This window comes from Pygocentrus nattereri, chromosome 19 (assembly GCF_015220715.1).
Source record: "Pygocentrus nattereri isolate fPygNat1 chromosome 19, fPygNat1.pri, whole genome shotgun sequence".
NCBI lineage: Eukaryota > Metazoa > Chordata > Actinopteri > Characiformes > Serrasalmidae > Pygocentrus > Pygocentrus nattereri.
Window position 1 is genome coordinate 29,285,360 of NC_051229.1, and position 24,111 is coordinate 29,309,470.

Sequence of the window (24,111 nt, forward strand, 5' to 3'; positions counted from 1 at the left end):
TTTAGTCTGTCCACCCTTCGTTTTTATTACAGCCTCCATTCTTTTTGGAAAACTTGCTTTCAGTGATTAAAACATTTGGGGTATATTTTGTCACACCTCCAAGGTTCAGTCTTAGAGGTTGGTTGCATGTTGTGCTAACAATCTCAAAAATATTCAGTAATGTTGAGGCTCTGGACTCTGGTCAGTCCATTGTTATGAGAAGACGTTCGTTTTCATAAATGTTTTGACTGATTTTGAATAAGAGCTTCTTGAAGTTACACATCCTTTCAGACCCACTGGGCTATCTTCACACATTGGAAGGCTGGACAGAGACATCTATAATTTTTTCCAAGCTTCATTTTCTCATATATCCCAGATATCTAAGCTTTAGGGACGGATTATCTTGATGGTGACCGTTTTGGTGGTCCAATAGTACTAGTCCAATTTCCTCTATTTAAATCCTTTTTTTAAAATTCCAGCTTTAGAAACTTATTTTCTGTTAGCTTTCCATTTCTTTATGCAAGTAAATGTGGGCCTCATTCATCAGTCATTCTTAAGAGATTTTATTTTAAGGTTCTGACCTTCGCCAACGTTTTCTTATGTGGGATTTCTTCGTAGGTAAGAACAGAATCTACACAAACTCAAGAGCACAAAGGTGAGAACAGTTCTGTGCTTTAAGAACACATCATGAATCTGACACAGACCTTTTCTTAGAACCTTTCTCAAGAACAAACTTAAGAAAAAAACTTAGGAAGATATTAGAGAATGAGGACCTTACTGTAACCTCATTAACCCAAATCAAACTATTTCTATTTTCCCCACTCTGTGAGGACTCGGTACCTTTAAAGCAAAGTATTTAAAATGATCCATAATGAATTTACTTCCAATATCTTTTATTAATGAAACAAACGGAAGTGACGTGGCAAATGAACTGGAAGCTTCTCATTCACTGCTCTTGTTTGGAGCACGTGAGACACTGGCTGTCACTCATCTGCGATAAAATGACATCAGTTGCGATGGATGTCCACACAACATGTTACAGCCATCCGACCCGTTTTCTTTAGTAATTTTATAACTTCGGTTTTAGTGTCATTGTAGAGCTTTGGGATCGCTGCTCTAGCGCGAAAGCCCTGGTTCTCAATGACTGGCAGCAGACAGCACGTCACATATCAATGCAGTCTCGCCGGGCTAGTAGCTAACGTTAAGGCAAAGAGAGAGATTTAAGACGAACATTGGGAGACACATGGACTTATTTGCATTTATAAACAATGCAGTTGGTTTCCTGGTAAATTAAATCTGCAACGAGAGACTGTCAAACAACAAAAAGTTGTTAAGATCTAGTCGCTTCTCTTTCAAATTTTCCTGTTCCACCTTAAATTTCATTCGGCACCTCCGTCAGAATTTAAGGTGGAGCGGGAAAATGTGAACAAGAAGCTGGAGAATGAGAAGTGACTTCAGCCTCGTAAAACAGACAAATGTTGAGAGACATTTTACAAGGAACTATTCAAGTTTTGAGGGGTGGAGTCATGAAATGAGGGGGCAGGACTAGAAAACCAAAGCAAAACGAACACATGGACAGGACTGGGAGGGGCCAATTGTGACACCTATACTAGGACATTCGTACATACTGAGACATATTGTACATGAAATGTTGTGGCTCCCAACGTGGTTTGATTTTTGTTGAAAGGACAAAATGACTCTTCTTAACATTTGGGTTGTGACTCCTGATCTAACCTGGCTTTTAATGCAGAGGGTGCTGGTTGGATTTCTCACTCATCTAGTTGTCTTTTTGTTATGTGTCACCACAGAGTGTGTTGGTGCTGCAGTTCCGTACTTAAAAAATTCCACTTTTTGCATTGCGGCAAACATTACGTTGTAAATGAAAATGTAGAAAATCATTTTTTGACATTTGTAAATCATCCATGTCTTCGCAGCAATGCATCTAAGAATCATTTTCCCCCTGACCCCAGTCCTGACGCTGTAGGTTACACCTGTTTTTCCCTAAATAGTCATTTTTGAACCTTCCCAACACACCCACATATAAGTAGCTCCCTCGAAAGCAGATGATGGGTGGAGTGGAAGACAGGTTAAGTTTGCATGTTGCACCTGTATGTGCCCTGGGGAAACAGCACCCCTTGTAGGTCACAGTTCAGCGTCAGCTGCAGAGCAAACAATAGAAAGCAGGAAACACACAATACCCTCAACAGTGTGCGCAGGAGGGTGCGGCGCCCTGCTGAAAGCAAAGCTGACATAGCCGTCTCCTCTGAAGCAGGGAGGATTCTGACTGTGTGAAAGCAGATAGTCTGTGTTAATTATTGGTGGCTTGACTTATTATAGACCTTCGTTCTGTATCTCAGGATCTTTGCTCACTCGTTAGGAGCTGACATTCAGATAAACGGCAGCACGTTCGTAGAGGCGCTGTTGCATTCCAAACTGCAAAATGAAAACATGCTGCTGTGTGTTAATGGAATGTGTTTTAGAGTTCCTGGTGTCCGAATGTACTACTTTATAAGGTCAAAGCCAAAGGTATCATAACCATTTGTCCTCTATAACACACTGGAAAAGTTCACAGTGAAGTTACCCAGGCCTGTGAGAGGGATACTAATGTCCTCGGGATACACAGCCACTACAGACAGCACACTTCTGCACACTTTAATTCACGATTACTGTCTATTTACCGAATTTAACAAGCAAATTTATGATACATTTAAAATTTTCTGAAATTTTAAACTCAACAATGCATTCAAATCAGCAGAAAGTGTGTTCACTGTAGAAAATGTCTTGTTTTTACTTAGAAAATCAACAACACTTGGAATATCACTGTGAATGTTGCACATTTTGTCACATCTTGTGAAAATAACAGCTCAAGATAACAGTTCCCACCCAAATTTCAGAGCTTTTTTTTTTCTCACCTTGCTAGTAAAAGGTTGGACCCCCTTTTGCCTTCAGAACTGCCTTAATTCTCCATGACAGACTTTCAACAAGGTGTTGGAAACGTTCCTCAGAGATTCTGGTTGATTATTTGAGTTCCTGTCCATCATCTGGAACCAGTCTGCCCATTCTCCTCTGACCTCTCACATCAACAAGGCATGTTCGTCCACACAACTGACCGCTCACTGGATACTTCCTCTTTTTCGGACCGTTTTCTATAAACCCTAGAGATGGTTGTGCATGAAAATCCCAGTAGATCAGCAGTTTCTGAAATACTCAGACCAGCCCGTCTGGCACCAACAACCACCCCACGTTCAAAGTCACTTAAAACCCCTTTCTTCCCCATTCTGATGCTCGGTCTGCACTTCAGCAAGTTGTCTTGACCACCTCTACATGCCTAAATGCATTGAGTAATATATAATTTATTTATTTTATTTCTCCCCAGTTTGGTCATATCCAAGTCCACCCACTAGTTAGGACTCCCCTAATCACACACCCTCCACAGATACATTTTATATTTTCTGGTATTTTTTTAAAGTGGGGCCACTGTACCCACCCAAAGAGAGCAAGGTCAGTTGTGCTGGAAGGCAGTGGCATAGCCAGGGATCAAACTCATAATTTCCTGAAGATGGGGCCAACGCTTACCTGGTTGCACCAGTCGGGAGCCCTCTCCTAACTACTTTTAACTCTTTTAAAGATTTAAAAGCAGAAAATACTTAAACTTAAAGGAATGCTTACTTGGCCATTATTCCTATATTTAACGGATACTTTTCAGGGTCGCCCACCGCATTCAATTGGAGGAACATTGTATTTGGAATGACCTCAATCAGACTAGTCTATCCTGATTGATGTGGTTGTATTCTATTGTAATTGAGCCATTAGTTGGATTGTTAACTGATTATCAGGCTGCATGTAAACATGGCTATTATGTGGAACCACCTCAGGTTATTATTATTATTATTATTATTATTTATGTATTTATTTATTTATTTATTTTTTATGAGGTAGCATGAGCTTGTGACCAGTTACTTCTTAACAGGGATTTCCAACTTTGTGCATAATCATATGATTAAGAGGTAAACAGCCATTCAGGGTGGTTTGGTGTGAAATGGTTCCTTGCAGAGAATCTCTGTGTAACATGTTTTGTATGTTGGTAAAAGTAATGTAGTCGAACATCCAGATGCATGAGATGCTTCAGATGTCTGGCTCCTATCACCACTGCTTTGAGCATTTAAATTCAAATTTCACTTCAAACCACTCTAAATGACTTTGCATACATCTTAACCTACTAATTATAAGCATTTAATTATATAGGAATGTTAAATTCAATTCAATTCAATTAGATTTTCTAATTTATAGAAGCATGCAAAGGTCCAAGTCTAAGCATAATATTTAAAACCACTTATCTTGGCACTCATCCTACATTTGCTCATAAATGCACTGTATATTTATTACAAATAAACATAAAAACAAATAAAAATGGCAGTTGATGTCTCGTGAGCTAGTCTGAAGACCAAAGTTTGGTTGGATGCAACCAAATCAAACATTAGTTAGGTTGAAGAAAACATGTTATGATATCAAAAACTGATGGGGGTTGCTGCAAAAAAAAGGGCAAACAGGCAAACAAAACCAACCTTGCTCTCCATGCAGATATGTTTGAATAATCTAAAGCTTCATACGTTTCTGACAGTGGTGGACAGTAACAAAGTAAATGTAATTAGTTTCTGTACTTTAGTATTTTTGGTGTATCTGTACTGAAGTTTCTCCGTTCTGGGCGACTTTTTCCTTTCACTCCACTACATTTCAGAGTCTAATATCCGACTTTTTCCTCCTACATTTTGAGAAATCTGTCGTTCCTTTTGGTTTCTGTGTGTATAAAAACGTAACATGTTAAAACGAAAGAAGCGCAAAGCCAGACCACCAATCAGGGCCCAGCGGTCACTTTGTTTAGAGCTGGTTTTGACCTGTTGGACATGCCGATCCAGTGCAGCACACGTTTCAACGTCAGTGCAGCAGCGTAAAGTTTTGTGTCTATACTTTCAGAAAAAAAGGTATGACACTATCACTGGGGTAGGACCCTCAGGGGTCCATCTCAGTACCTTTAGTCAGGGAACATAACTGAACCATAATCCATTGAAATTATATTTTCTAAGATGTACTGACTCCACACACCCCGCCCCGCCTCGCCTCCAGGCTTTTAATTTTACTGTTCTGTTTTAAAACATTAGTTTATAAAAAGATACAAATATCTACTTTTCCACTAGGAAAAGGTTATTTACTGTATTTAATGCACTGTTTGTACCTTGATGAACGAATCATGTACCTGCATGGTACCTTTATTTCTAACAGTGTATTTCAACATAAATGATGAACTAACCTAACTTTGTGTAAATAGAACACAATATAGAAATAATAGTTCTCCCTGATGGAAACTGTTTACCTTCAGTGTTTTGTGCTTATGATCATTTTAATAGACGTCAGCGTCACTAATTAATGACGTTCTATTAAAAGACTGGTTTACCAAGAGAGACGCTGGAGGACTTTCACCTGAAATGAGTTCATGAAGCCAGTCTGGTTATAAAAATGATAACAGGACATCAGAGCCAGAATTACTCTTTTAGTACTTTTACTTTATACTTAAGTACATTTGAAGGTAAATACTTTAGTACTTTTACTCAAGTGGAGGTCTAAAGGGAGGAACTTCTACTTTTACTGGAGGAATATTTTACCTTGGGGGTCTCGACTTTAACTCAAGTACATGATTTGTGTACTTTGTCCACCACAGGTTTCTGATTTTAATTTAAGTGTATGCAATGTTTCCATTCAGAAGTGATGAAAATCATTAACATTTTACAGTTGACACTTTAAAGCACTATTTACCTAAAACTCTGTTTCTGTTTTGATCTTAGTGAATTATTTTGACTGATACTGCTGGTTATCAGATCTTTTAGCTCCTTACAATTTCAGTTTCCGTATCAGTTGGGGTCCAATCAAAACCTGGCTGCCTTGCTTTCAGAAGAATATTTTACTGAAGCTGAGGTCCAGTTGAGGATCACCCAGCAGGACAATGCTTCAAAACACAACGAGTCTTCAGATGTGCACAACAAGAAGAAAAGTCTAAAGTTTCTGAATGACCTAATCCTGGACCCAAAACAAAAGCGCAGCGCTGCTGAGACACCATGGCAGGACTTGAAACGAGCCATTCAAATGCCATGGAGCTAAAACAGTTCTGCTTGGTGAGACCGCCAAAAATTCCACCCCAGCAGGGTGACACGCCGATCAATAGCTGTAGGAAACGCGTGGCTGCAGTCATTATTCCTAAAGGCAAAGCCAGTATTAGAGCCTTGGGTTGCATGCACACTCCATTTATCTGGGATCAGATTTTGGTTAAGTAGCCAGCTGATAAAATTCAGTGTCAAAAGAATGTGTAAAAGTGCAGAAATTCCGACTGTAGGAATGCTTCTCCTTACACAGCCCCATAAAGCATGTTCAATTTACCAAGAGTCTGCCTCTTGTATCGCTCTAATATATTATGTTGCCAGAGTTTCAAAGCCAAGGTTAGCCAGCCTTCCTTTTTCATCATTTTACAGTTGACTATACAACCTTGAAAGATATGAAACACAGCCTTCAGAGGGCTCCCTTAAAATGCATCCATAACATTGAATGAAGAAGTGCATCATAAATTCTCCGAGGTGCTGCAGTTCTGCCGGGACAAGGCTTCTCAGACTGCGCCGATATCCAGTTATACAGCAGTAGGACTTTAATCTTATCACTCAGGTTTAAAAAAATTAATTAAAATACAGAATTGAAGAAGGTTTAAAGACCAGCATCCCTTTATTTAATAATTCACCCGAAACACACCAGTTATAAAATAACAGCTAAATATAAATCACATTTTCCAGTGTTAAGTGTGTCCACACTGTGCTTTCTCTCTTTTCAGGAGACTCGCTTTCAGTTTTTCAAAGGAATCGGCAGGGATGTTTTTTTTTTCCCCCACATCTCCAAAGCTCAATATTTGGAAGAGCTTCCTACACTCTCAGAAATAGAGGTGCTAAACTGCCACCGGGGCAGTTCACCTCCTGTCACTGGGATGGAACCCTAAAGAATAAATCTCAGAACCTTTAGTCAGGGAAAATAACTATCATAATCCACTGAAATGATATTTTCTATGATGTACTGACTCCACACACCCCGTGTCCTCTCCAGGCTTTTTATTTTATTGTTCTGTTTTAAAACATTCGGTTATGTAAAGGGACAAATATGTACTTTTTACCTGGAGAAAAAAGGAAACTATTAAAGGTACACAGTTGCACCTTAAAACCACTGTTGTACCTTTGAGGACACATTTACATTGAAATTACCTTGATAAATGAAAAACGTACCTGTGTAGAAACTTTATTCCTGTGCAGTTCATCGTCATCTTTTTACGACAAAATGTTGTGGCATTTTTGAAAAGCTATGTTTGGCCTTTGTTAAAAACTTTTTTTATCTTACTTGTTTATTTATCTATTAGTCGATTAATTGACAGAATAATTGGGATATTTCTTCCAATTAGTAATATTGGGACATTCCTGATCTAGTGCCCCTCCACGTTATAGTTTTAATGATGTATGTGCTGATTAGATTGTTATTCCAACAAATGGATAATTATCACATTATTTAATTTCCATATTTTTTACCATGTTCTAATTTTATGTTGTTCCCAAAATACGATAAACTGTGAATAAGGTACTGGTTTGAGTTCAATCAATCAACCAATCAATCAACCAACCAATCAATCAATCAATCAATCAATCAAACAATCAACCTTTATTTTGACTCAGAAGTACATTGAGGGCAACCCTCATTGTCATTGTAGCTGAGCATTTAGAGAAATAGGGATTGATTAATTGATCAGAGATTAAGATCAGAAGAAGATAAGAGATTAATAATAATAATAATAATAATAATAATAATAATAATAAAAGTTAAGAATAAATAAGATGAAATAAAACAGGTACAGGCTGTCTGAAGGGGTTTGATATTAAAAGTGTAAAATGACTGAGTGACACCAGTGAGCCGAGTTTTAGTGTTTCCTGTAGTGAATTCCAGCTCGCTGGTGCACTGTGACTTTTTATAGCGCTTGTTTATAGCACTTCAATCTACACTGTATGAGTAATTACTGACTTACAATAATAACTATGATACTGACCCCAGAAATTTGAGCAGTACTGTACAATATATACATAATACATAACGTATGTACATGATATGACGCTCTTAAATGATATGATTTCTAAATGTTGAAGAACCAGTTATCTGATGCTAGTGGAAATCATACAAAACATATAATCAAAGGTGCTGTTTTCGTGCACCCTGAAGGTTTAACCTGTGTTTAACCTGTGACCGGAATGTCGCCGGTTCGATCCCCAGTGCCAACAGCACATGACTGAGGTGTCTTTGAGCAAGACACCTAACCCCCAACTGCTCCCTGGGTGCCTTGGATAGGGCTGCCCACCGCTCCGGGCAAGTGTGCTCACTGTGTGTGTGTGTGTATTCATTAGTGTGTATGTGGTGTTTCACTTCAGGGATGGGTTAAATGCAGAGGAGGAATTTCCCCATTTGTGGGATTAATAAAGTATCACTTAACTTAAATTTAAATAAATAAAGAAAGTGACAAAGCTATACGTAGATCATTCCAAGTTTTTGCCATATGCTATTACCATGGCAAAATTTACGTTTCCATACTGCTGCCAGTTGCACAAAAACTGTGGAAAGCGCCTTTTTTTCTGATACCAACCTATAAACACAGCATCAGCATGTTCCACTATTTTTCCATATGGTGAGAACTTCCATTATAAACAATTTGAGCTACTCCTAATGCTGGAAAAGGCAGAACTCTGGATAACTCATCTTCACTTGCTGTGTTTTCTTAAAGTCAATGCAAAATGAACAACTGTGTGCTGTGTTTACTTCTGATTTTCCTCTCCCACAAACAGAAACGGTATAAAACTGTTTAGGTGGCCATCATTCCCACTATAGAAATGTCTCTGGGCCTTAATATTGGCTAGCTGGCCCCCCAACCTGCAACTACCCCTCCTAAAATTCTGGCTATGCCACTACGCTGAAATCTTCCCTATGAAATGTGACCCTCAAACGACCATTACTTCATTAACAGTTACTAGAGATGCCCTGTAGGCGACCCTGCCAGCCTGCATTGACAGCAGAGGAGGGTAAAGTTCAGTAACTTCACATTTAGGATGTCTTCAAAGAGGGGGATACCATGATTATTTATTATCGCCGAAGCCGAAGTCAGATATTCAATGGTGTAGTTACATTCTGGTGCCTCGCCATTTAAGGTGGAATGGGAAATTTAGCTAGCGAACAACTGACATCAGCATACATGGGGATTTTTTATGTTTGTTATGAAGAAAAGGATCATAATACACTGTAACAACATTAAGCTATGATAATGACAATGGTTGTCATCTTTTTTTTTGTGGTTGTTAACATTTGAACATTTGAAAGAAACGTTTGTGAGTTTCTTTGGTCATTTTTCCGCAGCTATCTTTGGTTTTTTTCTAAATTGCATAACATACCCAAACAGCTGAACGAGAAATGGGACAAGGTAAAAAAAATCAGAGGTGGACAAAGTACACAAATCATGTACCTGAATGTACTTAAGTATAAAGTAAAAGTACTAAAAGAGTAATTACGGCTCTGATGTCCTGTTATCATTTTTATAACCAGACTGGCTTCATGAACTCATTTCAGGTGAAAGTCCTCCAGCGTCTCTCTTGGTAAACCAGTGTTTTAATAGAACATCATTAATTAGTGACGCTGACGTCTATTAAAATGATCAGAAGCACAAAACACTGAAGGTAAACAGGTTCCATCAGGGAGAACCGAGTGGCTCTGAAATCACTTTTTACACACAAGCAAAGTTTCAGTTTCAGATTTATTTACAACTTAGTTCCAAGTTTAAGTTGAATAAAAACTGGCTTTAAACTCAGGATCACAGATGAGCTCCTTTACTATGTTGATCTGTAGGCCTCTATTCATAAACATAAACCAGCCCAAACTCATTTACTATAAAATGAAATGGTGTTTGTAGAAATTCAGAAAAAAGCCGCGTCAGTCACGACTGCATATGTGGACATATTTCTATATTGGGCTCCAATTGTTCGATCATTTTAAATCAGAATCTCTGAACGTATTTTTTACATGCCGTCAGTGGCAAAGAAAGACTGAAAGCATGATGGCACGAAGCTGCTCGATCACAACTTACACGCCCATATTTTGAAGACAGATGGCAGAGTTAATGCAGCCAAAACACTCCCAAAAATATCCTTAGTCCCAAACTTTTTGCATCTCACTGCTGCAGGTTGTAGATCATGACTGTTTATGGCACCCCTATGGCAGTGGCGATAATATAATGCGAAAAAGAAGAAGCAAAGGTAGGGAAGAGGACCTAATGTAGTCGAAACCTAATCAACATATGCATGCGCTGACTCAGATTTTGATCCATAACTAATATAATAAGCAATGTCAGCTGTATGCAGAAGCATAGAGACACAAAAACAAGTGTATAGCCGCTTAAACACACACACTGTGGTGCGGTATGCAAACAGGATGAGAGGAATGAATTTCAGCATGAAAATTTGAAAGACATTTTTTTGTCTGGAAAAATATGCAAACAGATACCTCAGTCCGCCAGAACACATAAACCCATGGTAGCGCTCTGCCCCAGAGAATGCCACAGAGATTTCACCCGGCACATCCACAGCAGATCCCACCTGCCAAGGCATGGGATTTCAACAGACAACGGAGCGCAAAAAGGAAAAAATGTTCATGTTAAACAGTCTCAGCTTTGCGCTACAAGCAACAAACACTCAGGCAGAAAGGAAAAGAGCCAAACAGGGCAGGACAGTGATGCAGGAAAGGGCCGAGCCTTTCTCCTGGCGCTAGGAGAGGACCGTCGAGTGGTTAACCTGTTTTTGAAAAGCTCTCGCTTCAGATCAGCGGTCTGCACGCCACTGTCAGGTGTGCTAGCCCGTGAACGGCACTGGCAGGGGTATGAGGTGGGATGAGTTATGGAGGTAAATGTGTTTTTTTTATCCACTTATAAACACACGAGGTGCATGCATTGTTATTTTGATTGTAATACAGAAGATAAAAAAAAATTATGTCCAAAAAACACTAACACAATTTCCCCCTTATCCCGGTTATACTTGGTCAGCTAACAGGGTCTCTAGGGTTTGCTTCTAGTTTAGTTTATAGTTGGAGCTATAAGGCTTCTGGGGCTAAGAATGGAATTTTATAGCCATAAGTTACTGCTGAAATCATCACACACCGTCTTAAATACACGCTCCTAACTGGTTTTGGCTTTTTGCACACTCTTAAAAATATTCCACAAATGGTTCTTTGAGCATTGGCATGGAGATAACACTTTTAGTTGCCTAAAGAATCATGTTTAAAAAAAGAAATGGGTCCCTTTTTAGACCAAGTGTAATAACTGTGTAGTTACATTGCAACAACAATGTAACTACTAATGATTAAGTCACTGTTACAGATTACAGACATAGACCTTGTGTAATTATCTTAATAGTTGTAACAGCCTATTCCCTTTTATGTAATTACACAAGAGTAATAACAAATGTAATAACATCTGTAAACAGACTGAACCTTAGTTTTTTCAGAAGGTTTCTTTTTTCCAGCGGTGAAAGGAAGTGTGTAATACCTGACATTAAGACATTACTTGCACTGTATCTGCCAGCTTTCCTGACTTTTATCTAGCATTTATGCCGCTAATGCGGTGATGTTGTAACCAGATCAACTTTAAACCATTAAGAACAGCAAGTGTCCACTTATCTTAACATGGAAATTTTATGACATTAATTAATGTGTTGAGTAAGTTGGATGACTTCAAATATCTTGGGTCAACCATCCAGAGCAATGGACAGTGTAGAAAAGAGGTGAAGAAGAGGGTGCAGGCAGGATGGAGTGGGTGGAGATGGATGTCAGGGCTGATGTGTGACAGAAGGATAGCAGCAAGAGTGAAAGGGAAGGTTTACAAGACAGTCATGCATCCTGCTATGATGTACGGTTTGGAGACTGTGGCTCTGTCTAAAAGACAGGAGGCTGAGCTGGAGGTGGCGGAGATTTTCGTTGGGTGTGACAAGGATGGACAAGATTAGACATGAGCAGATCAGAGGGACAGTGAAGGTGGAGCAGTTTGGAGATAAAGCCAGAGAGGCCAGGTTGAGATGGTTTGGACATGTGTTGAGGAGGAATAGTGGATATATTGGGCAAAGAATGTTGGAGATGGAGCTGCCGGGTAGAAGGAGAAGAGGTAGACCTCAGAGAAGGTTTATGGATGTAGTAAAGGTGGACATGGAGATGGTTGGTGTGAAAGTAGAGGAGGCAGTGGATAGGGCAAGATGGAGGCAGATGATCTGCTGTGGCGACCCCTAAAGGGAGCAGCCGAAAGAAGAAGAAGAATTAATGTGTTGAATTAAACCCAAAGCAAATTCTATATTACCACTCCATTATTACACAGTACCTACATAATAACTACACAGGAACTGTCCACTTGTTTTAAAGTGTATCTTTAACACTACAGAAAAGCTGTGTAGAAGATCCACTTGTGTAATTACACGAGGCAAAACTGAAGTTGATACACATGTGTTGCATATATTATGCATGTGTAACTACACAGTTACTAGAGAGAATGTAAAGTGGGACCAAGAAATCAATGAGTGTGAAGGTGTAAATATTCCTTAAAAACTTTAAAAAGTCTAGCAAGTTTCATACACAAGTCATGATTCCAGGTTTGAGTGATGCCAGATGATTTTGCTTCCATATAATTTGATATATATATATATATATATATATATATATATATATATATATATATATATATATATGTGTGTGGTTTATTTTGTTTTTCCTTTATTCTGCTCTCTTCATCCTTACTGTTGTATGTTCTTTATTCTGTATTTCCAAGTTTCCAGCATCATACATTAAAGACTCTGTATATTTTTAAGTTTATGACAGTCTAACAGATGGTGCCACACATCTTGGATCCAGAATAGGCTGCCAGTTTTCAAGCCTTTTTGGGCATAGATCCTGTTATTCTCGCTCCCCATAGCACCAAAGGTGGCACACAGAGTACAGGTTTTCACAAACTCAAGAAATTTGCAGAAGACAGGGCATGACAGACTGACAGTAAAGCACTAATGAACCATGTTAGAAAGGAAAAAGAAATGTTTAAAGCATTAAAGAACCTGCGAGTTTTAACAGAACATGTACGAGATTAACACTTTACATCATGTGAAGATTATTTAAACCTTGAAATCGGAGGTTTTTCGTGCTCCCACAACACATTTACAACAGTAACACCCATTGAAAGGTGTTTCTTCTGTACTGTAAACTAGACTTTACTTATGCACACATATTGCCTCAAAAATGGAATTACTTAACAAGTATAAGCTTATATAACTATATGTATCGCTGTTGTGGGAACAAAACCTCATATATCCAAAATGGTAACTTTACAGGAGAAGGAAAAAAAAAACTTTTCTTTCCATGTAAGTCTATGGAACCAGATGTTTTTCCAAGTCATTTTGGACTTCCTTTAGTATTTGGATTTCTTTTAGTAGATTTAACATGAAATTAACATACAATATACATAATAGCAGGCTTTTTCAAATGATGCCAAAAAAATGGATAATGACAAAAATGGAGATACAAGGTTTTCTTCTGACAGCAGTGATATATGAGCTATAGGCTCAATCCCATGTCACATCTCTTCCCTACTACTTAGCCCTTAGCCTTCTGTTTTGCACACTTACAGGGGTAGGGTGTCCTGGATTTTTGTTGAGATAGAAGGATGAGGTGAAGTGTTAGGGCTACATGCCCTCCAAATTAAAGTTTTTCAGACGCACTCAAAGAGTGAGAAAAATCGAAAAAAAAGGCAAAATGGCTGAACAAGAGACCAAAGAAACCCAGAAATGTGAGAATTTTCCCCGTTAAAAATGAACAATAACCAGCTATTATTTTTTCATTGCTGTTTTAATCTATTATAAACAAGCACATACATTTTTAGTAGTATTCTGATGTCTCCGTTAATGAATAAATAGATAACTAGCTAAATTTCCCGTTCCAGCTTAAATAGTACAGCTGGTCTGATGCCTGAAGCGGCAGAATGTAACTGCTGCATTATTTAAGGTGGAACATGAAAATTCAAACAAGAAGCTGGTGAATATCTGACTTCAGCTTCATGTCATGCAACAATTAGGGGTGGGTGTAAGGATTCCAGCACAGTCAGACGCTTGGAGATGATTGTTATCGAAAGGGCTTTTACTGATATAAACTTGAGTCCAAGTCGTGGTCACAAAAACAGGCCGAGTTCAAATCCAAAAATCAGAGAAAGCAGTAAACACAGAAGGAGCAGAAGGAGCATAAACAGAAAGCGAATAGCAACAGGTCATACACGGAAGATATGACTACAGAAAATCCGCTCAGTAAATCAACACGAGGTGAATCCATACTCTATCCATACATAGTCTCTAAGCTATAGCCCGGGCTATATACCATCCCACGTGCATCACCCAGGTGATGCTCATCAATATTCCAGAGACCTGGAGCGCTGATAAGGGCGTTGTGTCACCTGTGATGTCACATGATCTCCCAGAGGATTCTGGAAGATCGAGTCCTTTTCTACAAGGGATTCTGGAGGCTATAATAAAAGCATAGTGGGCAATAATAAATAATTGTCATATCTCCCCTCTTTGAAGGTGTATGATCCCCTAAATGTAACTAAAGCCCAACAGTGAGGAGCTGAACTTTACCCTCCTCTTCTATCACTGCAGACTGGCAGGGTCGCCTACAGAGCGGCACTTGTAGTAGATATAATACACAGATATAATAGATGTTACTACATTTGTATTAGTCATTTTAACAACTGAGTAAAATAAACACACAAAAAAAATAAATTAGAGCAATTATTATATTTTAGAGTGCAAGGCAACATGCAAAGAATCCTTTTTGGCACATTTTAAGTGAACTTTTTGGCAGTATCAGTATCACTCAGATCTCTCATACCGTTATAACTCAACACTGTTTAAAATTCCGGAAGGTGAATTCAAGTGAAATAGGGCAGTATATTGTGTAATAATACATCTACGGTTGGCAAACGTTATCCAGAGTAGCTTAGACAAATGTAGCTTTTGGAGTCTTACCCAAGGACAGTTATTGGTGTAGCATGGTGTTCTTGGCCAGGCAGGGAATCAAACCCCAGTCTTTTACAGTGATTTTTCCAACTATGCTACACCGTCTGATTATAGACATGTAAGTTTAATAATTTATAGTTTAATATTAGCAAAACATGGGGGGACTGGGGGCAGTCATGGGCTGGAGGTTAGGGATCCAGCCTTGTGACCGGAAAACCGGTTCGATCCCCAGAGCCGACAGCACATGACTGAGGTGTCCTTGAGCAAGACACCTAACCCCCAACTGCTCCCCGGGCGCTGCGGATTGGGCTGCCCACCGCTCTGGGCAAGTGTGCTTACTGCCCCCTAGTGTGTGTGTGCTCACTAGAGTGTATGTGGTGTTTCACTTCACAGATGGGTTAAATGCGGAGGTGAAATTTCCCCGTTGTGGGACTAATAAGGGTCTCTTAATCTTAATCATTCTTTAGTTTAGCACTGTGGTCTCCAGCCCTGGTCCTGGAGATCCACCTTCCTGCACAGCCAGGTTCCAACCACAATTTGCCACAAGTGCTCAAGCTAATCAACCTCTTCCCAAGTCTATGCGTGGCAGGATCAGATGTATTAGAGTTAAATAAAGTTTGGGCAGCTTATCAGATACAGGTTGCAACTACACTCTGCAGGAAGGGAGCTCTACAGGACCAGTGTTGGAGACCACTGGTTTAGAAAGTATTGAATGAAATTTGAGTACATTTTTTTTAAATATTAAAATAGCAGTGCCTGCTGTACTGAACAGAACAGAGAAGCTGTAAAGTGTTCCAATATATGTAAGACATCATGTTGTTAATTTGCAATACGAATCTTATCTAAATTTTCATGATACTCCGCAGTAGAAACATTAGCTTGAAAAGCCATGGGCTCAATCTCAGCCAGTGACTGTTGTGCCCATAAGCACAGCTCTTAACCCCGTCTAGCTCCAGGGAGCTCACTTTTCATGTTGCTAATGTAAGTTGCTTTGGGCAACAGCTGAATGTAAATGCAGAATGGCTTAGAAGAGGCTGTGCACTCTCTGAAAAAGCCCCACTGCTGCTTACTCACACATAGACAAGTGCAGTTTGCTCTAACCACAGTCGGAAGGACTGAAAATGCTGGGAGATATATTATCTATGCAGTTCTTTGTAACGTGCTTTACTATATATGCAGCGATAGTGACTTTTAGTTCGAATGGTGTTACTAAATGACAAAAACATGGTTAAACTGTAATGCACATCTTTTGCTGATTCCTTGAGATTATCTTGAAAACATATATCCAACCTTTCTTCTGAAATCAAAGTTATTAATGGGGAGGTTGTCCCCACTTTGCTGCAGTAAAGACCCTTGGGAAGGCTTTAGATTAAATGCTGGAACATTGCGGTGAGGATTTTATTGCACTCAGCCACAAAACCATAAGAGAGGCCAGGCATTGATGTTAGATTAATTCTTGCCTCTCCAACTAATCCCAAGAGTATTACATGGAGCTCCATCATTCCTGTTTTGTAGCCCAATTCTGGGTAGATTTATCTCTAGCTAGGCCTGTGCTCAGTGATGGCTTACAGCACCTATTGACAGCAAAAACTCAACTACTGCAGGTTTAAAAAATTGCTCACTTAAGGATTTATTTCATGCAAACCATAGTATGACCCTAGTATTCCCATTCCCATTCCCAGTATTCCCATTCCCTTTGTATAATAAGTTGGCAAACGTTCCTATCCAGAGCAACTTGGGCAAATGTAGCTTTTGGAGTCTTGCCCAAGGACAATTTTTGATATAGTGAGGTGTCCTTGCCCAGGCAGGGAATCAAACTCCAGTCTGAACATATGAACATAAGCATTAATGTTTAAACCATTGAATGATATCATGTTATTTAATATAGATATGATTGCAGAAGAATGTTGTTGGCATTGCTGGCTGATCCATTTTAGCTTTTCTTGATCTCTGGATTTCATTTTTCACATGTGAAAATGGAATTTCAAGTAGCAAATATTTCATAATTAATATCAGGAATTCAATTTGCACATGTTAAAATGACACTATAGTACATTTTAATTATTAAATAGCAGTAAGAAAACAAATTAGTATAAGTAAGAAGTAGTTAGTAATTAACAATTTTCATGGAAAATGAATTTACTTGTAAAATCCATTGAAAACTGAAAAATCAAAAGGTATTAAAAAAGTGTTAAAACTGCTTGCAGTATAATAATTCAAACTTATAATTATAACCTCAACATCTCAAATTACTCTTTAATTATGTGGATCCCAAGCTAAACCTACTTTTCACACACAGAAGGGGGGATTTGTGAAATATTAAATTTAATGCAAGAAAAAGAGATCATTTCGAGCACAGTGCCAGATAAATCTGCCAATATGAAATACTGCTTGAGCAAGTCTTCCACCTCGTGTAGTCCTACAGCAGCTGTTACAAGGTTTACTGGGAAAACTGCCATCAGCGTTAATTTTCATGGGATTGTGTCATGTTATGAATTGCTATTAGCGCATGTGAAATGAAGGAAAAATGTGGCAAAGCCTCCCAGTGGTAAAGCGGTAAAACGTGTGAGTAATCCCTGTTTATGAATGTGCAATAGTGTTACTCTGACACTATTTGCTCCTAATGTATCACCAAACCTGGCTGTGCATTTTATGAATCTGGTCCTATGTGTATCAAATAATAATGTCATACCATCCATCCATTTTCTAAACCGCTTCTCCGTCAGGTTCGCAGGGGGGTGCCTCTCCCAGCGATCATCGGGCAGGATACACCCTGGACAGGTCGCCAGTCCATCGCAGGGCAGACAGACACTCACACACAGGGGCAATTTAGCATACCCAATTGGCATGACCGCATGTCTTTGGACTGTGGGAGGAAACCAGAGGAAACCCACACAGACACAGGGAGAACATGCAAACTCCACAGAGAGAGGAACCCCGGTCACCCGGCCAGGGAATCGAACCCAGGCCCCCCTCGCTGTGAGGCAACAGCACTACCCACTACACCACCGTGCCGCCCTGGTCAGACCATGTGATGTATTTGGGAATTTTACAACAGTTAGTTGGCAAGCTGATTGTTTGAGAAGCGTTCTCACCGTGCTGATATTTTGCCATAACACCATGTTTTTCCCACAAAAACTGTATCACTCCATTAAGACGCCGTTGCTAAGCAACAACTTTTGATAGGACACCCTCAAGCCATTTGAACGTTTTTATTTCTACCTTTGCTACAAACAGAAAACGGATACATTTAAGATCACATTTGACCGACAACTGATTTGGTCAGACTCTGAAGATGAGACTCCACTAAATTCCCAAACTGTTGTCACCACTGAGCAGCTTTTCAGTCGGCAGAAGATCAGTTAAACAACCTGGAATCAGCCAGAAATGAACCCAACACCACTGATCTTCAGAGTCGGACCAAATCAGACTGAGCCATAAATCTGACTCAGCGGTGATGACCATTTGGGAATTTAGTGTAAGGAAATGGAGAACGAACTGCCAGCTGTGCTGCGAGTGAACAGAGCTCATTGCTCCGACATCGAGGTTGTGTGTTATTGCGAATAACATCACGGCTGTAACGATCTACGCCACTCGCCTTCGGCTTGTGCCCACGACCAAATCACATGTGATGTTATTTCACAATAGCACACTCCCTCTCACGTTCTATTGATTAAATATTGTGATTGATATTGAATATCATACACATCATAGCACTAGCTAGAAGGTCCATGAATAAAGTATCTCTGCATTAAAGCTCATTCAGCTCCACTGACGGCATCAAAAGCACGGGAGATTCTGCCATCATCAGAACTACCTCCTTTTTCCTGCAGTGTGTGATTGTATGAGGGTGATTCACGCAGTGACACATGTGAATGCTTGCACATACACTCACGTGCACATGCATGCTTCCGTTCACACACGCACACACAAAAACCCACAAGCACATGCAAGCCTACACACATACGCACACACAGACACACTGCCCTGGGCCTGAAAAAGCTTTTGAAGCAGAAAACACACTGGTCAGAATGAATCAGCCTTGTTGAAACGTACAAATATGACAGAACTCAAACTCGTCTGGCCTCAACTATGATATTTAACTCTTACTGCAGAGAAACACAGCCGTATGATAACCATAAGCTGAAGGAACCCAGAAAAAGACAGGAATAGAGAACAGAACAAAAGTGACCAGCGGGGGATTACTGACCCCTTAGCTTCGGTCTTTAAGAATCCACTAGCCAGGGCTCTGCTACAGCTTGGGATGAAATCGTTACAAACTGATAATAGGCTTCTGTGGGAATGGACCCCAGAGACCCTGAAGCACTGGCATAAAACAACAAAGAAAAAATCTTTTTTTTTTTTTTTTTTTGAAAAATCACAATTTTTTTTTACAATTTCATCCAGCTGGAAGCTGTGTAGGAGTTCTCACATGTCAGAAAATATATCGGTCTATACTCTGACAGCCTAGAGTAATCAATAGGTTGAAAATCCACATGCTCATTGGGCTTGAGATCAACAATGCAGCATTAAAGATTCCAGAGTGCAATAAATCCACAGCACAGAATGGCTGTTCAAAAGAAGCGCACCTCCTTCTACAGTGTATACATTCACTGTCCATTTTATCAGTTCCTCTTACTATACAGGTGCACTGTGTAGTTCTACGATTACAGACCGTCCATCTGCGTACCCTCATTTACCCTGTACTTCAATGGTAAGGACCCCCGACAGGACCACCACAGAGCAGGTGCTCTTTGGGTGGTGGATCAATCTCAGTACTGCAGTGACTCTGACGTGGTGGTGGTGTGTCCACTCACTGTCCACTTTATTAGACCCTCCTACCTTGTCGGTCCACCTCGTAGTCAGAGACGACAGCTCATCTGCTGCTGCACAGTTTGTGTTGGTCATCCTCTCGTCCTTCATCAGTGGTCACAGGACGCTGTTGGCTTGATGTTTTTGGTGGGTCGACTTTTCTCGGTCCAGCAGTGTTTAAAAACTCCAGCAGCACTGCTGTGTCTGATCCACTCACACCAGCGCAACACACACTAACACACCACCAACAGGTCAGTGTTACTGCAGTGCTGAGAATGATCCACCACCCAAACAGTACCTGCTCTGTGAGGGTCCATGGGGGTCCTGACCACTGAAGAACAGGGCAAATGAGGGCTATTAAAGAATGCTGAGAAACACATGGACTACAGTCTGTAAGTTTTGTATGGTAAATAAACCTGACAAGGTGGACAAAGACTGTCAATACACAGTGGCATAGTCAATGAAGTGGCCAATCAATGCTAGAAACTAACCCTGCACGATGTATTGTTTATTAAATGGGAATTCCAGTGATTTTTCAGTGAGGTCTGCGGTATTCAACAGACCCTTCGGAGCCGTTGATTGTGAAATGGTGCATTTGCTCGGATTAATTTACAGTGGTGACAGGAACCAAGACGTCCACAACGCAAGTACATCCCTACATAGGCCTTTTGAGTTTCACATGTAATGCTTACAGTGAATAAATAGTGGCCAATCGGGGAAATGATTTTGTTTGTCGTTGTTATTTTTATTTATTTATTTTTAAATGTTGGAAACTGATTGATGTTAAATCTTCTGTGAGGGAGCTTTTTGAGTTTTTTGAGCTTTTCAGTCTTTTCACATATGGTTTGCTTTGAAAGAACCGAACTGAGTTCTGTTAAAGTGAACCTGGAAGGGAACCAACTGCAAATGACCTCAGTTCACGAGGCGTTCACAATGTAAATGGTTCTTCGAAATCTCAGACCACTTCTTGTTCGGACCGCAGCTCCATTAGAACTCGGACCCCTTTCACACCACTGCATGGTGCTCTCAAAGTGGGCTGCATTCTCTGATAAATCGGACCTATCGGGTGGTGAGAAGAACCACCAGACCCGCCTGCTGCTCTACTATTGGCCACTCTAAAATGATCAGGATCTTGTCTCAGATCACGAACAGGCTTGATCCTTAGTAGAACCTTATACATGATCCTTGGTCTGTTTTTACCTGCTAAATTGCTAAACACGGTGGCTTCACCATAAAGCAAAGCTAATGAGGGCTGGGGTGAGGTGGTCTTAGTTCGGTTCATTTTGGGGCTGGTTAGAGGGGTCTGAGCTCATTTGGCATGTTCATATATGCGAAAGAAACCATGGCTCAGTGGTCTGAGTCCGTCCACTTTAGACGCTGAAATGGCCCACGCGTGAAAATGCCCTTTCAGGTGTCTGGGTCCCATCAGTACCACCACTTCAAACAATGTTTACTTTGTAATTGTCTCTATAAGCATGTTTCATGTCACAGCACTGATTGATCTCATTGATTTAACCTCATGTGTGCAGGGCCCCTAGGGGCCATTCCACAGGCGGCATTATCTGTACGTAAAATGTGACTCAGTGTTGAGCTGCTTGTGAGCAATGAGGGGCGAAAGAGGTGAAGAACACCTTCACTCCAGCTGTATCTGCGCTGTTTGTAGAAGACTGCAATACAAATTACACACAACAAATGACAATATTGGTTCACCATTTATTGATACTCTTTACTGTATAATATTCTTTGTCTTTTTATTCTTTTTTTTTCAAAGTAAATGAAACAATATTGGCCCAAATTATGTTGGCTTGTAACTGTGTTTTGATACACTGTCCAAATGTTTGTAGACACCTGCCCATTCAGCATTTCTTCTGAAATGATGTGTATTAATAGAAAGTTTGTCCTCCCTTTCTGCAGCAACAGCCTCCACTCTTCTGGGAAGGCTTTACACTAAATGTTAGAACCCTCCTGTGAGGATTTGATTGCATCCAGCCACAGGAGCATTATTGTGGTCAGGTACTGATCTTGGATGGATCCCATACATAACTTCAACTCATCCCAAAGAATTGGACGGCCTTCTATCATTTCTAGGAACATAGTCCCACTGCTTCACAGCCCACTTGCACGGTGACCTAAGGCTCATATGCTCCTATTGCATAGGTAATGCTGTTTTTGGGTGGGTATACAAGCTAATTAAGAGTCAGGTCCCTGGTCTCTTTTTAAGAAGTGTCAGGTCTCTTTTGGACATAGTGTTGGTTAGTAAATCCCAAATAAAACATGTAGCCATAAATGGTGGTACATTGTTTTGCCCATACTGTGAGTGTCCATCAGTGATGCTTATATTTCGTAGAATATTTGCGACAATATACACATTTACACTGTGTTCCCAATCAAGATACACACAGAGAGCCCTGGTATTCAGCCAAATAAAAAACAAGCAGGCATGTTTGACATGTGAAAAACAGTGTTCTGATGCAAATGCACTGCAACATAACACACACCCCTGTGAACACAGTGCTCTCAGTGATGACCACTGAGAAAAAAATGGAAAGATTGTGCTACATTGTTTCTAGGAAAGTGGGTCCAGTGCGGTCAGACCTAATTTAAACCAGGACACACTCTGCCTGTTATATTCATCTGTACACACACACACCTAGCCCAGCACATCTCAATCTCTGGCAAGAGAGAAGTAAAAAAGACAATACAAAAACTAGCTACAGAATTATGGGCCTATATGATTGAAACAATGTCCTCATTGTCTTGAAATGAAAGACCCCTCTTTATAAGAAGTGTCTCTAATAACTGTGTAGTTACATGTCAACAACTTATGCAACAACAATGTAAGTACTAATGATTTAGTCACTGGTACAGAAGGATTATAGACGTACACCTTATGTAATTACACAATTGTATCTTTAATAGTTGTAACAGCCTATTCACTCTCACGTAATAACACAAGGGTAATAATATAAATCCAATTACACAATATCACTTTTTTTCCCAAGCAATAAAAGCAAGTATGTAATAACCAGTGGTAGTCGGTATATAAGCAAGTGTAATTGGTTTCTGTACTTTAGTATTTTTGGTGTATCTGTACTGAAGTTTCTCCATTCTGGGCGACTTTTTCCTTTCACTCCGCTACATTTCAGAGTCTAATATTCGACTTTTTCCTCCTACATTTTGAGAAATCTGTCGTTCCTTTTGGTTTCTGTGTGTATAAAAACGTAACATGTCAAAACGAAAGAAGCGCAAAGCCAGAGCACCAATCAGGGCCCAGCGGTCACTTTGTTTAGAGCTGGTTTTGACCTGTTGGTCATACCGACCCAGTGCAGCACACGGTTCAACGTCAGCGCAGCAGCGTAAAACTTTGGGAGAGTCTGTTCAACATAAATGATGAACTAACCTAACTTTGTGTAAATAGAGCACAATATAGAAATATGTCCACATATGCAGTCGTGACTGACGCGGCTTTTTTCTGAATTTCTACAAACACCATTTCATTTTATAGTAAATTAGTTTGGGCTGGTTTATTTTTATGAACAGAGGCCTACAGATCAACACAGTAAAGGAGCTCATCTATGATCCTGAGTTTAAAGCCAGTTTTTATTCAACTTAGAGTTATAACTATATTGCAAGTTGATTGATCATTAGTACTTTAGTACAATTAGTACTTTTACTTTTGATAGTTAAGTACATTTAGGGCAAATACTTTTGTACTTTTACTTAAGTGGAGGTCTAAAGGGAGGAACTTCTTCTTTTACTGGAGGAATATTTTACTTTGGGTGTACATGATTTGTGTACTGGTAATGACTTACATTAAGATATTACTTACACTGTATCTGCCAGCTTTCCTAACATTTTGCTAGCATTTATGTTGCTAATGCTGTGCTATTGTAACCAGTGTCAACTGTAAACCATTCTGTAATATGACAGTACAGCAAATGTACCCTTATCTTAAAATGTGACGTTCCTGATATTAATTAAATGTGTTGGATTATCACCAAAGCAATTTCTCAAAGCACCACTCCATTATTTCACAGTACTTATATAACATCTACACTGAAACTGTCCACTCATCAACTGGGTTGATTCTAAGGGCTTGAAAGAGGTTGAAAAATTGCCATGTAAAACTGTTTTAGTATTGAGGGAATGTACTGTGGTGCAACGTGTTTAGGGCTGT

General features: G+C 39.8%; 1 protein-coding gene across 3 annotated transcripts in view; it reads right to left on the reverse strand.

The window, feature by feature from the left end:
- cdh18a (cadherin 18, type 2a) overlaps window positions 1-24,111 on the reverse strand; it is a 247,947-nt gene that overhangs the window by 33,825 nt on the left and 190,011 nt on the right. Inside the window, exon 1 of one of the 3 annotated variants that reach the window (XM_037547685.1) lies at window positions 17,815-17,943. The exons of the other annotated variants lie outside the window; for them this stretch is intronic. Coding sequence (XP_037403582.1) covers window positions 17,815-17,821 — 7 coding nt within the window. The 5' untranslated portion in view covers window positions 17,822-17,943. Of the gene's footprint in view, window positions 1-17,814; window positions 17,944-24,111 lie in introns of those variants that run through there. 3 annotated transcript variants of the gene reach the window in all.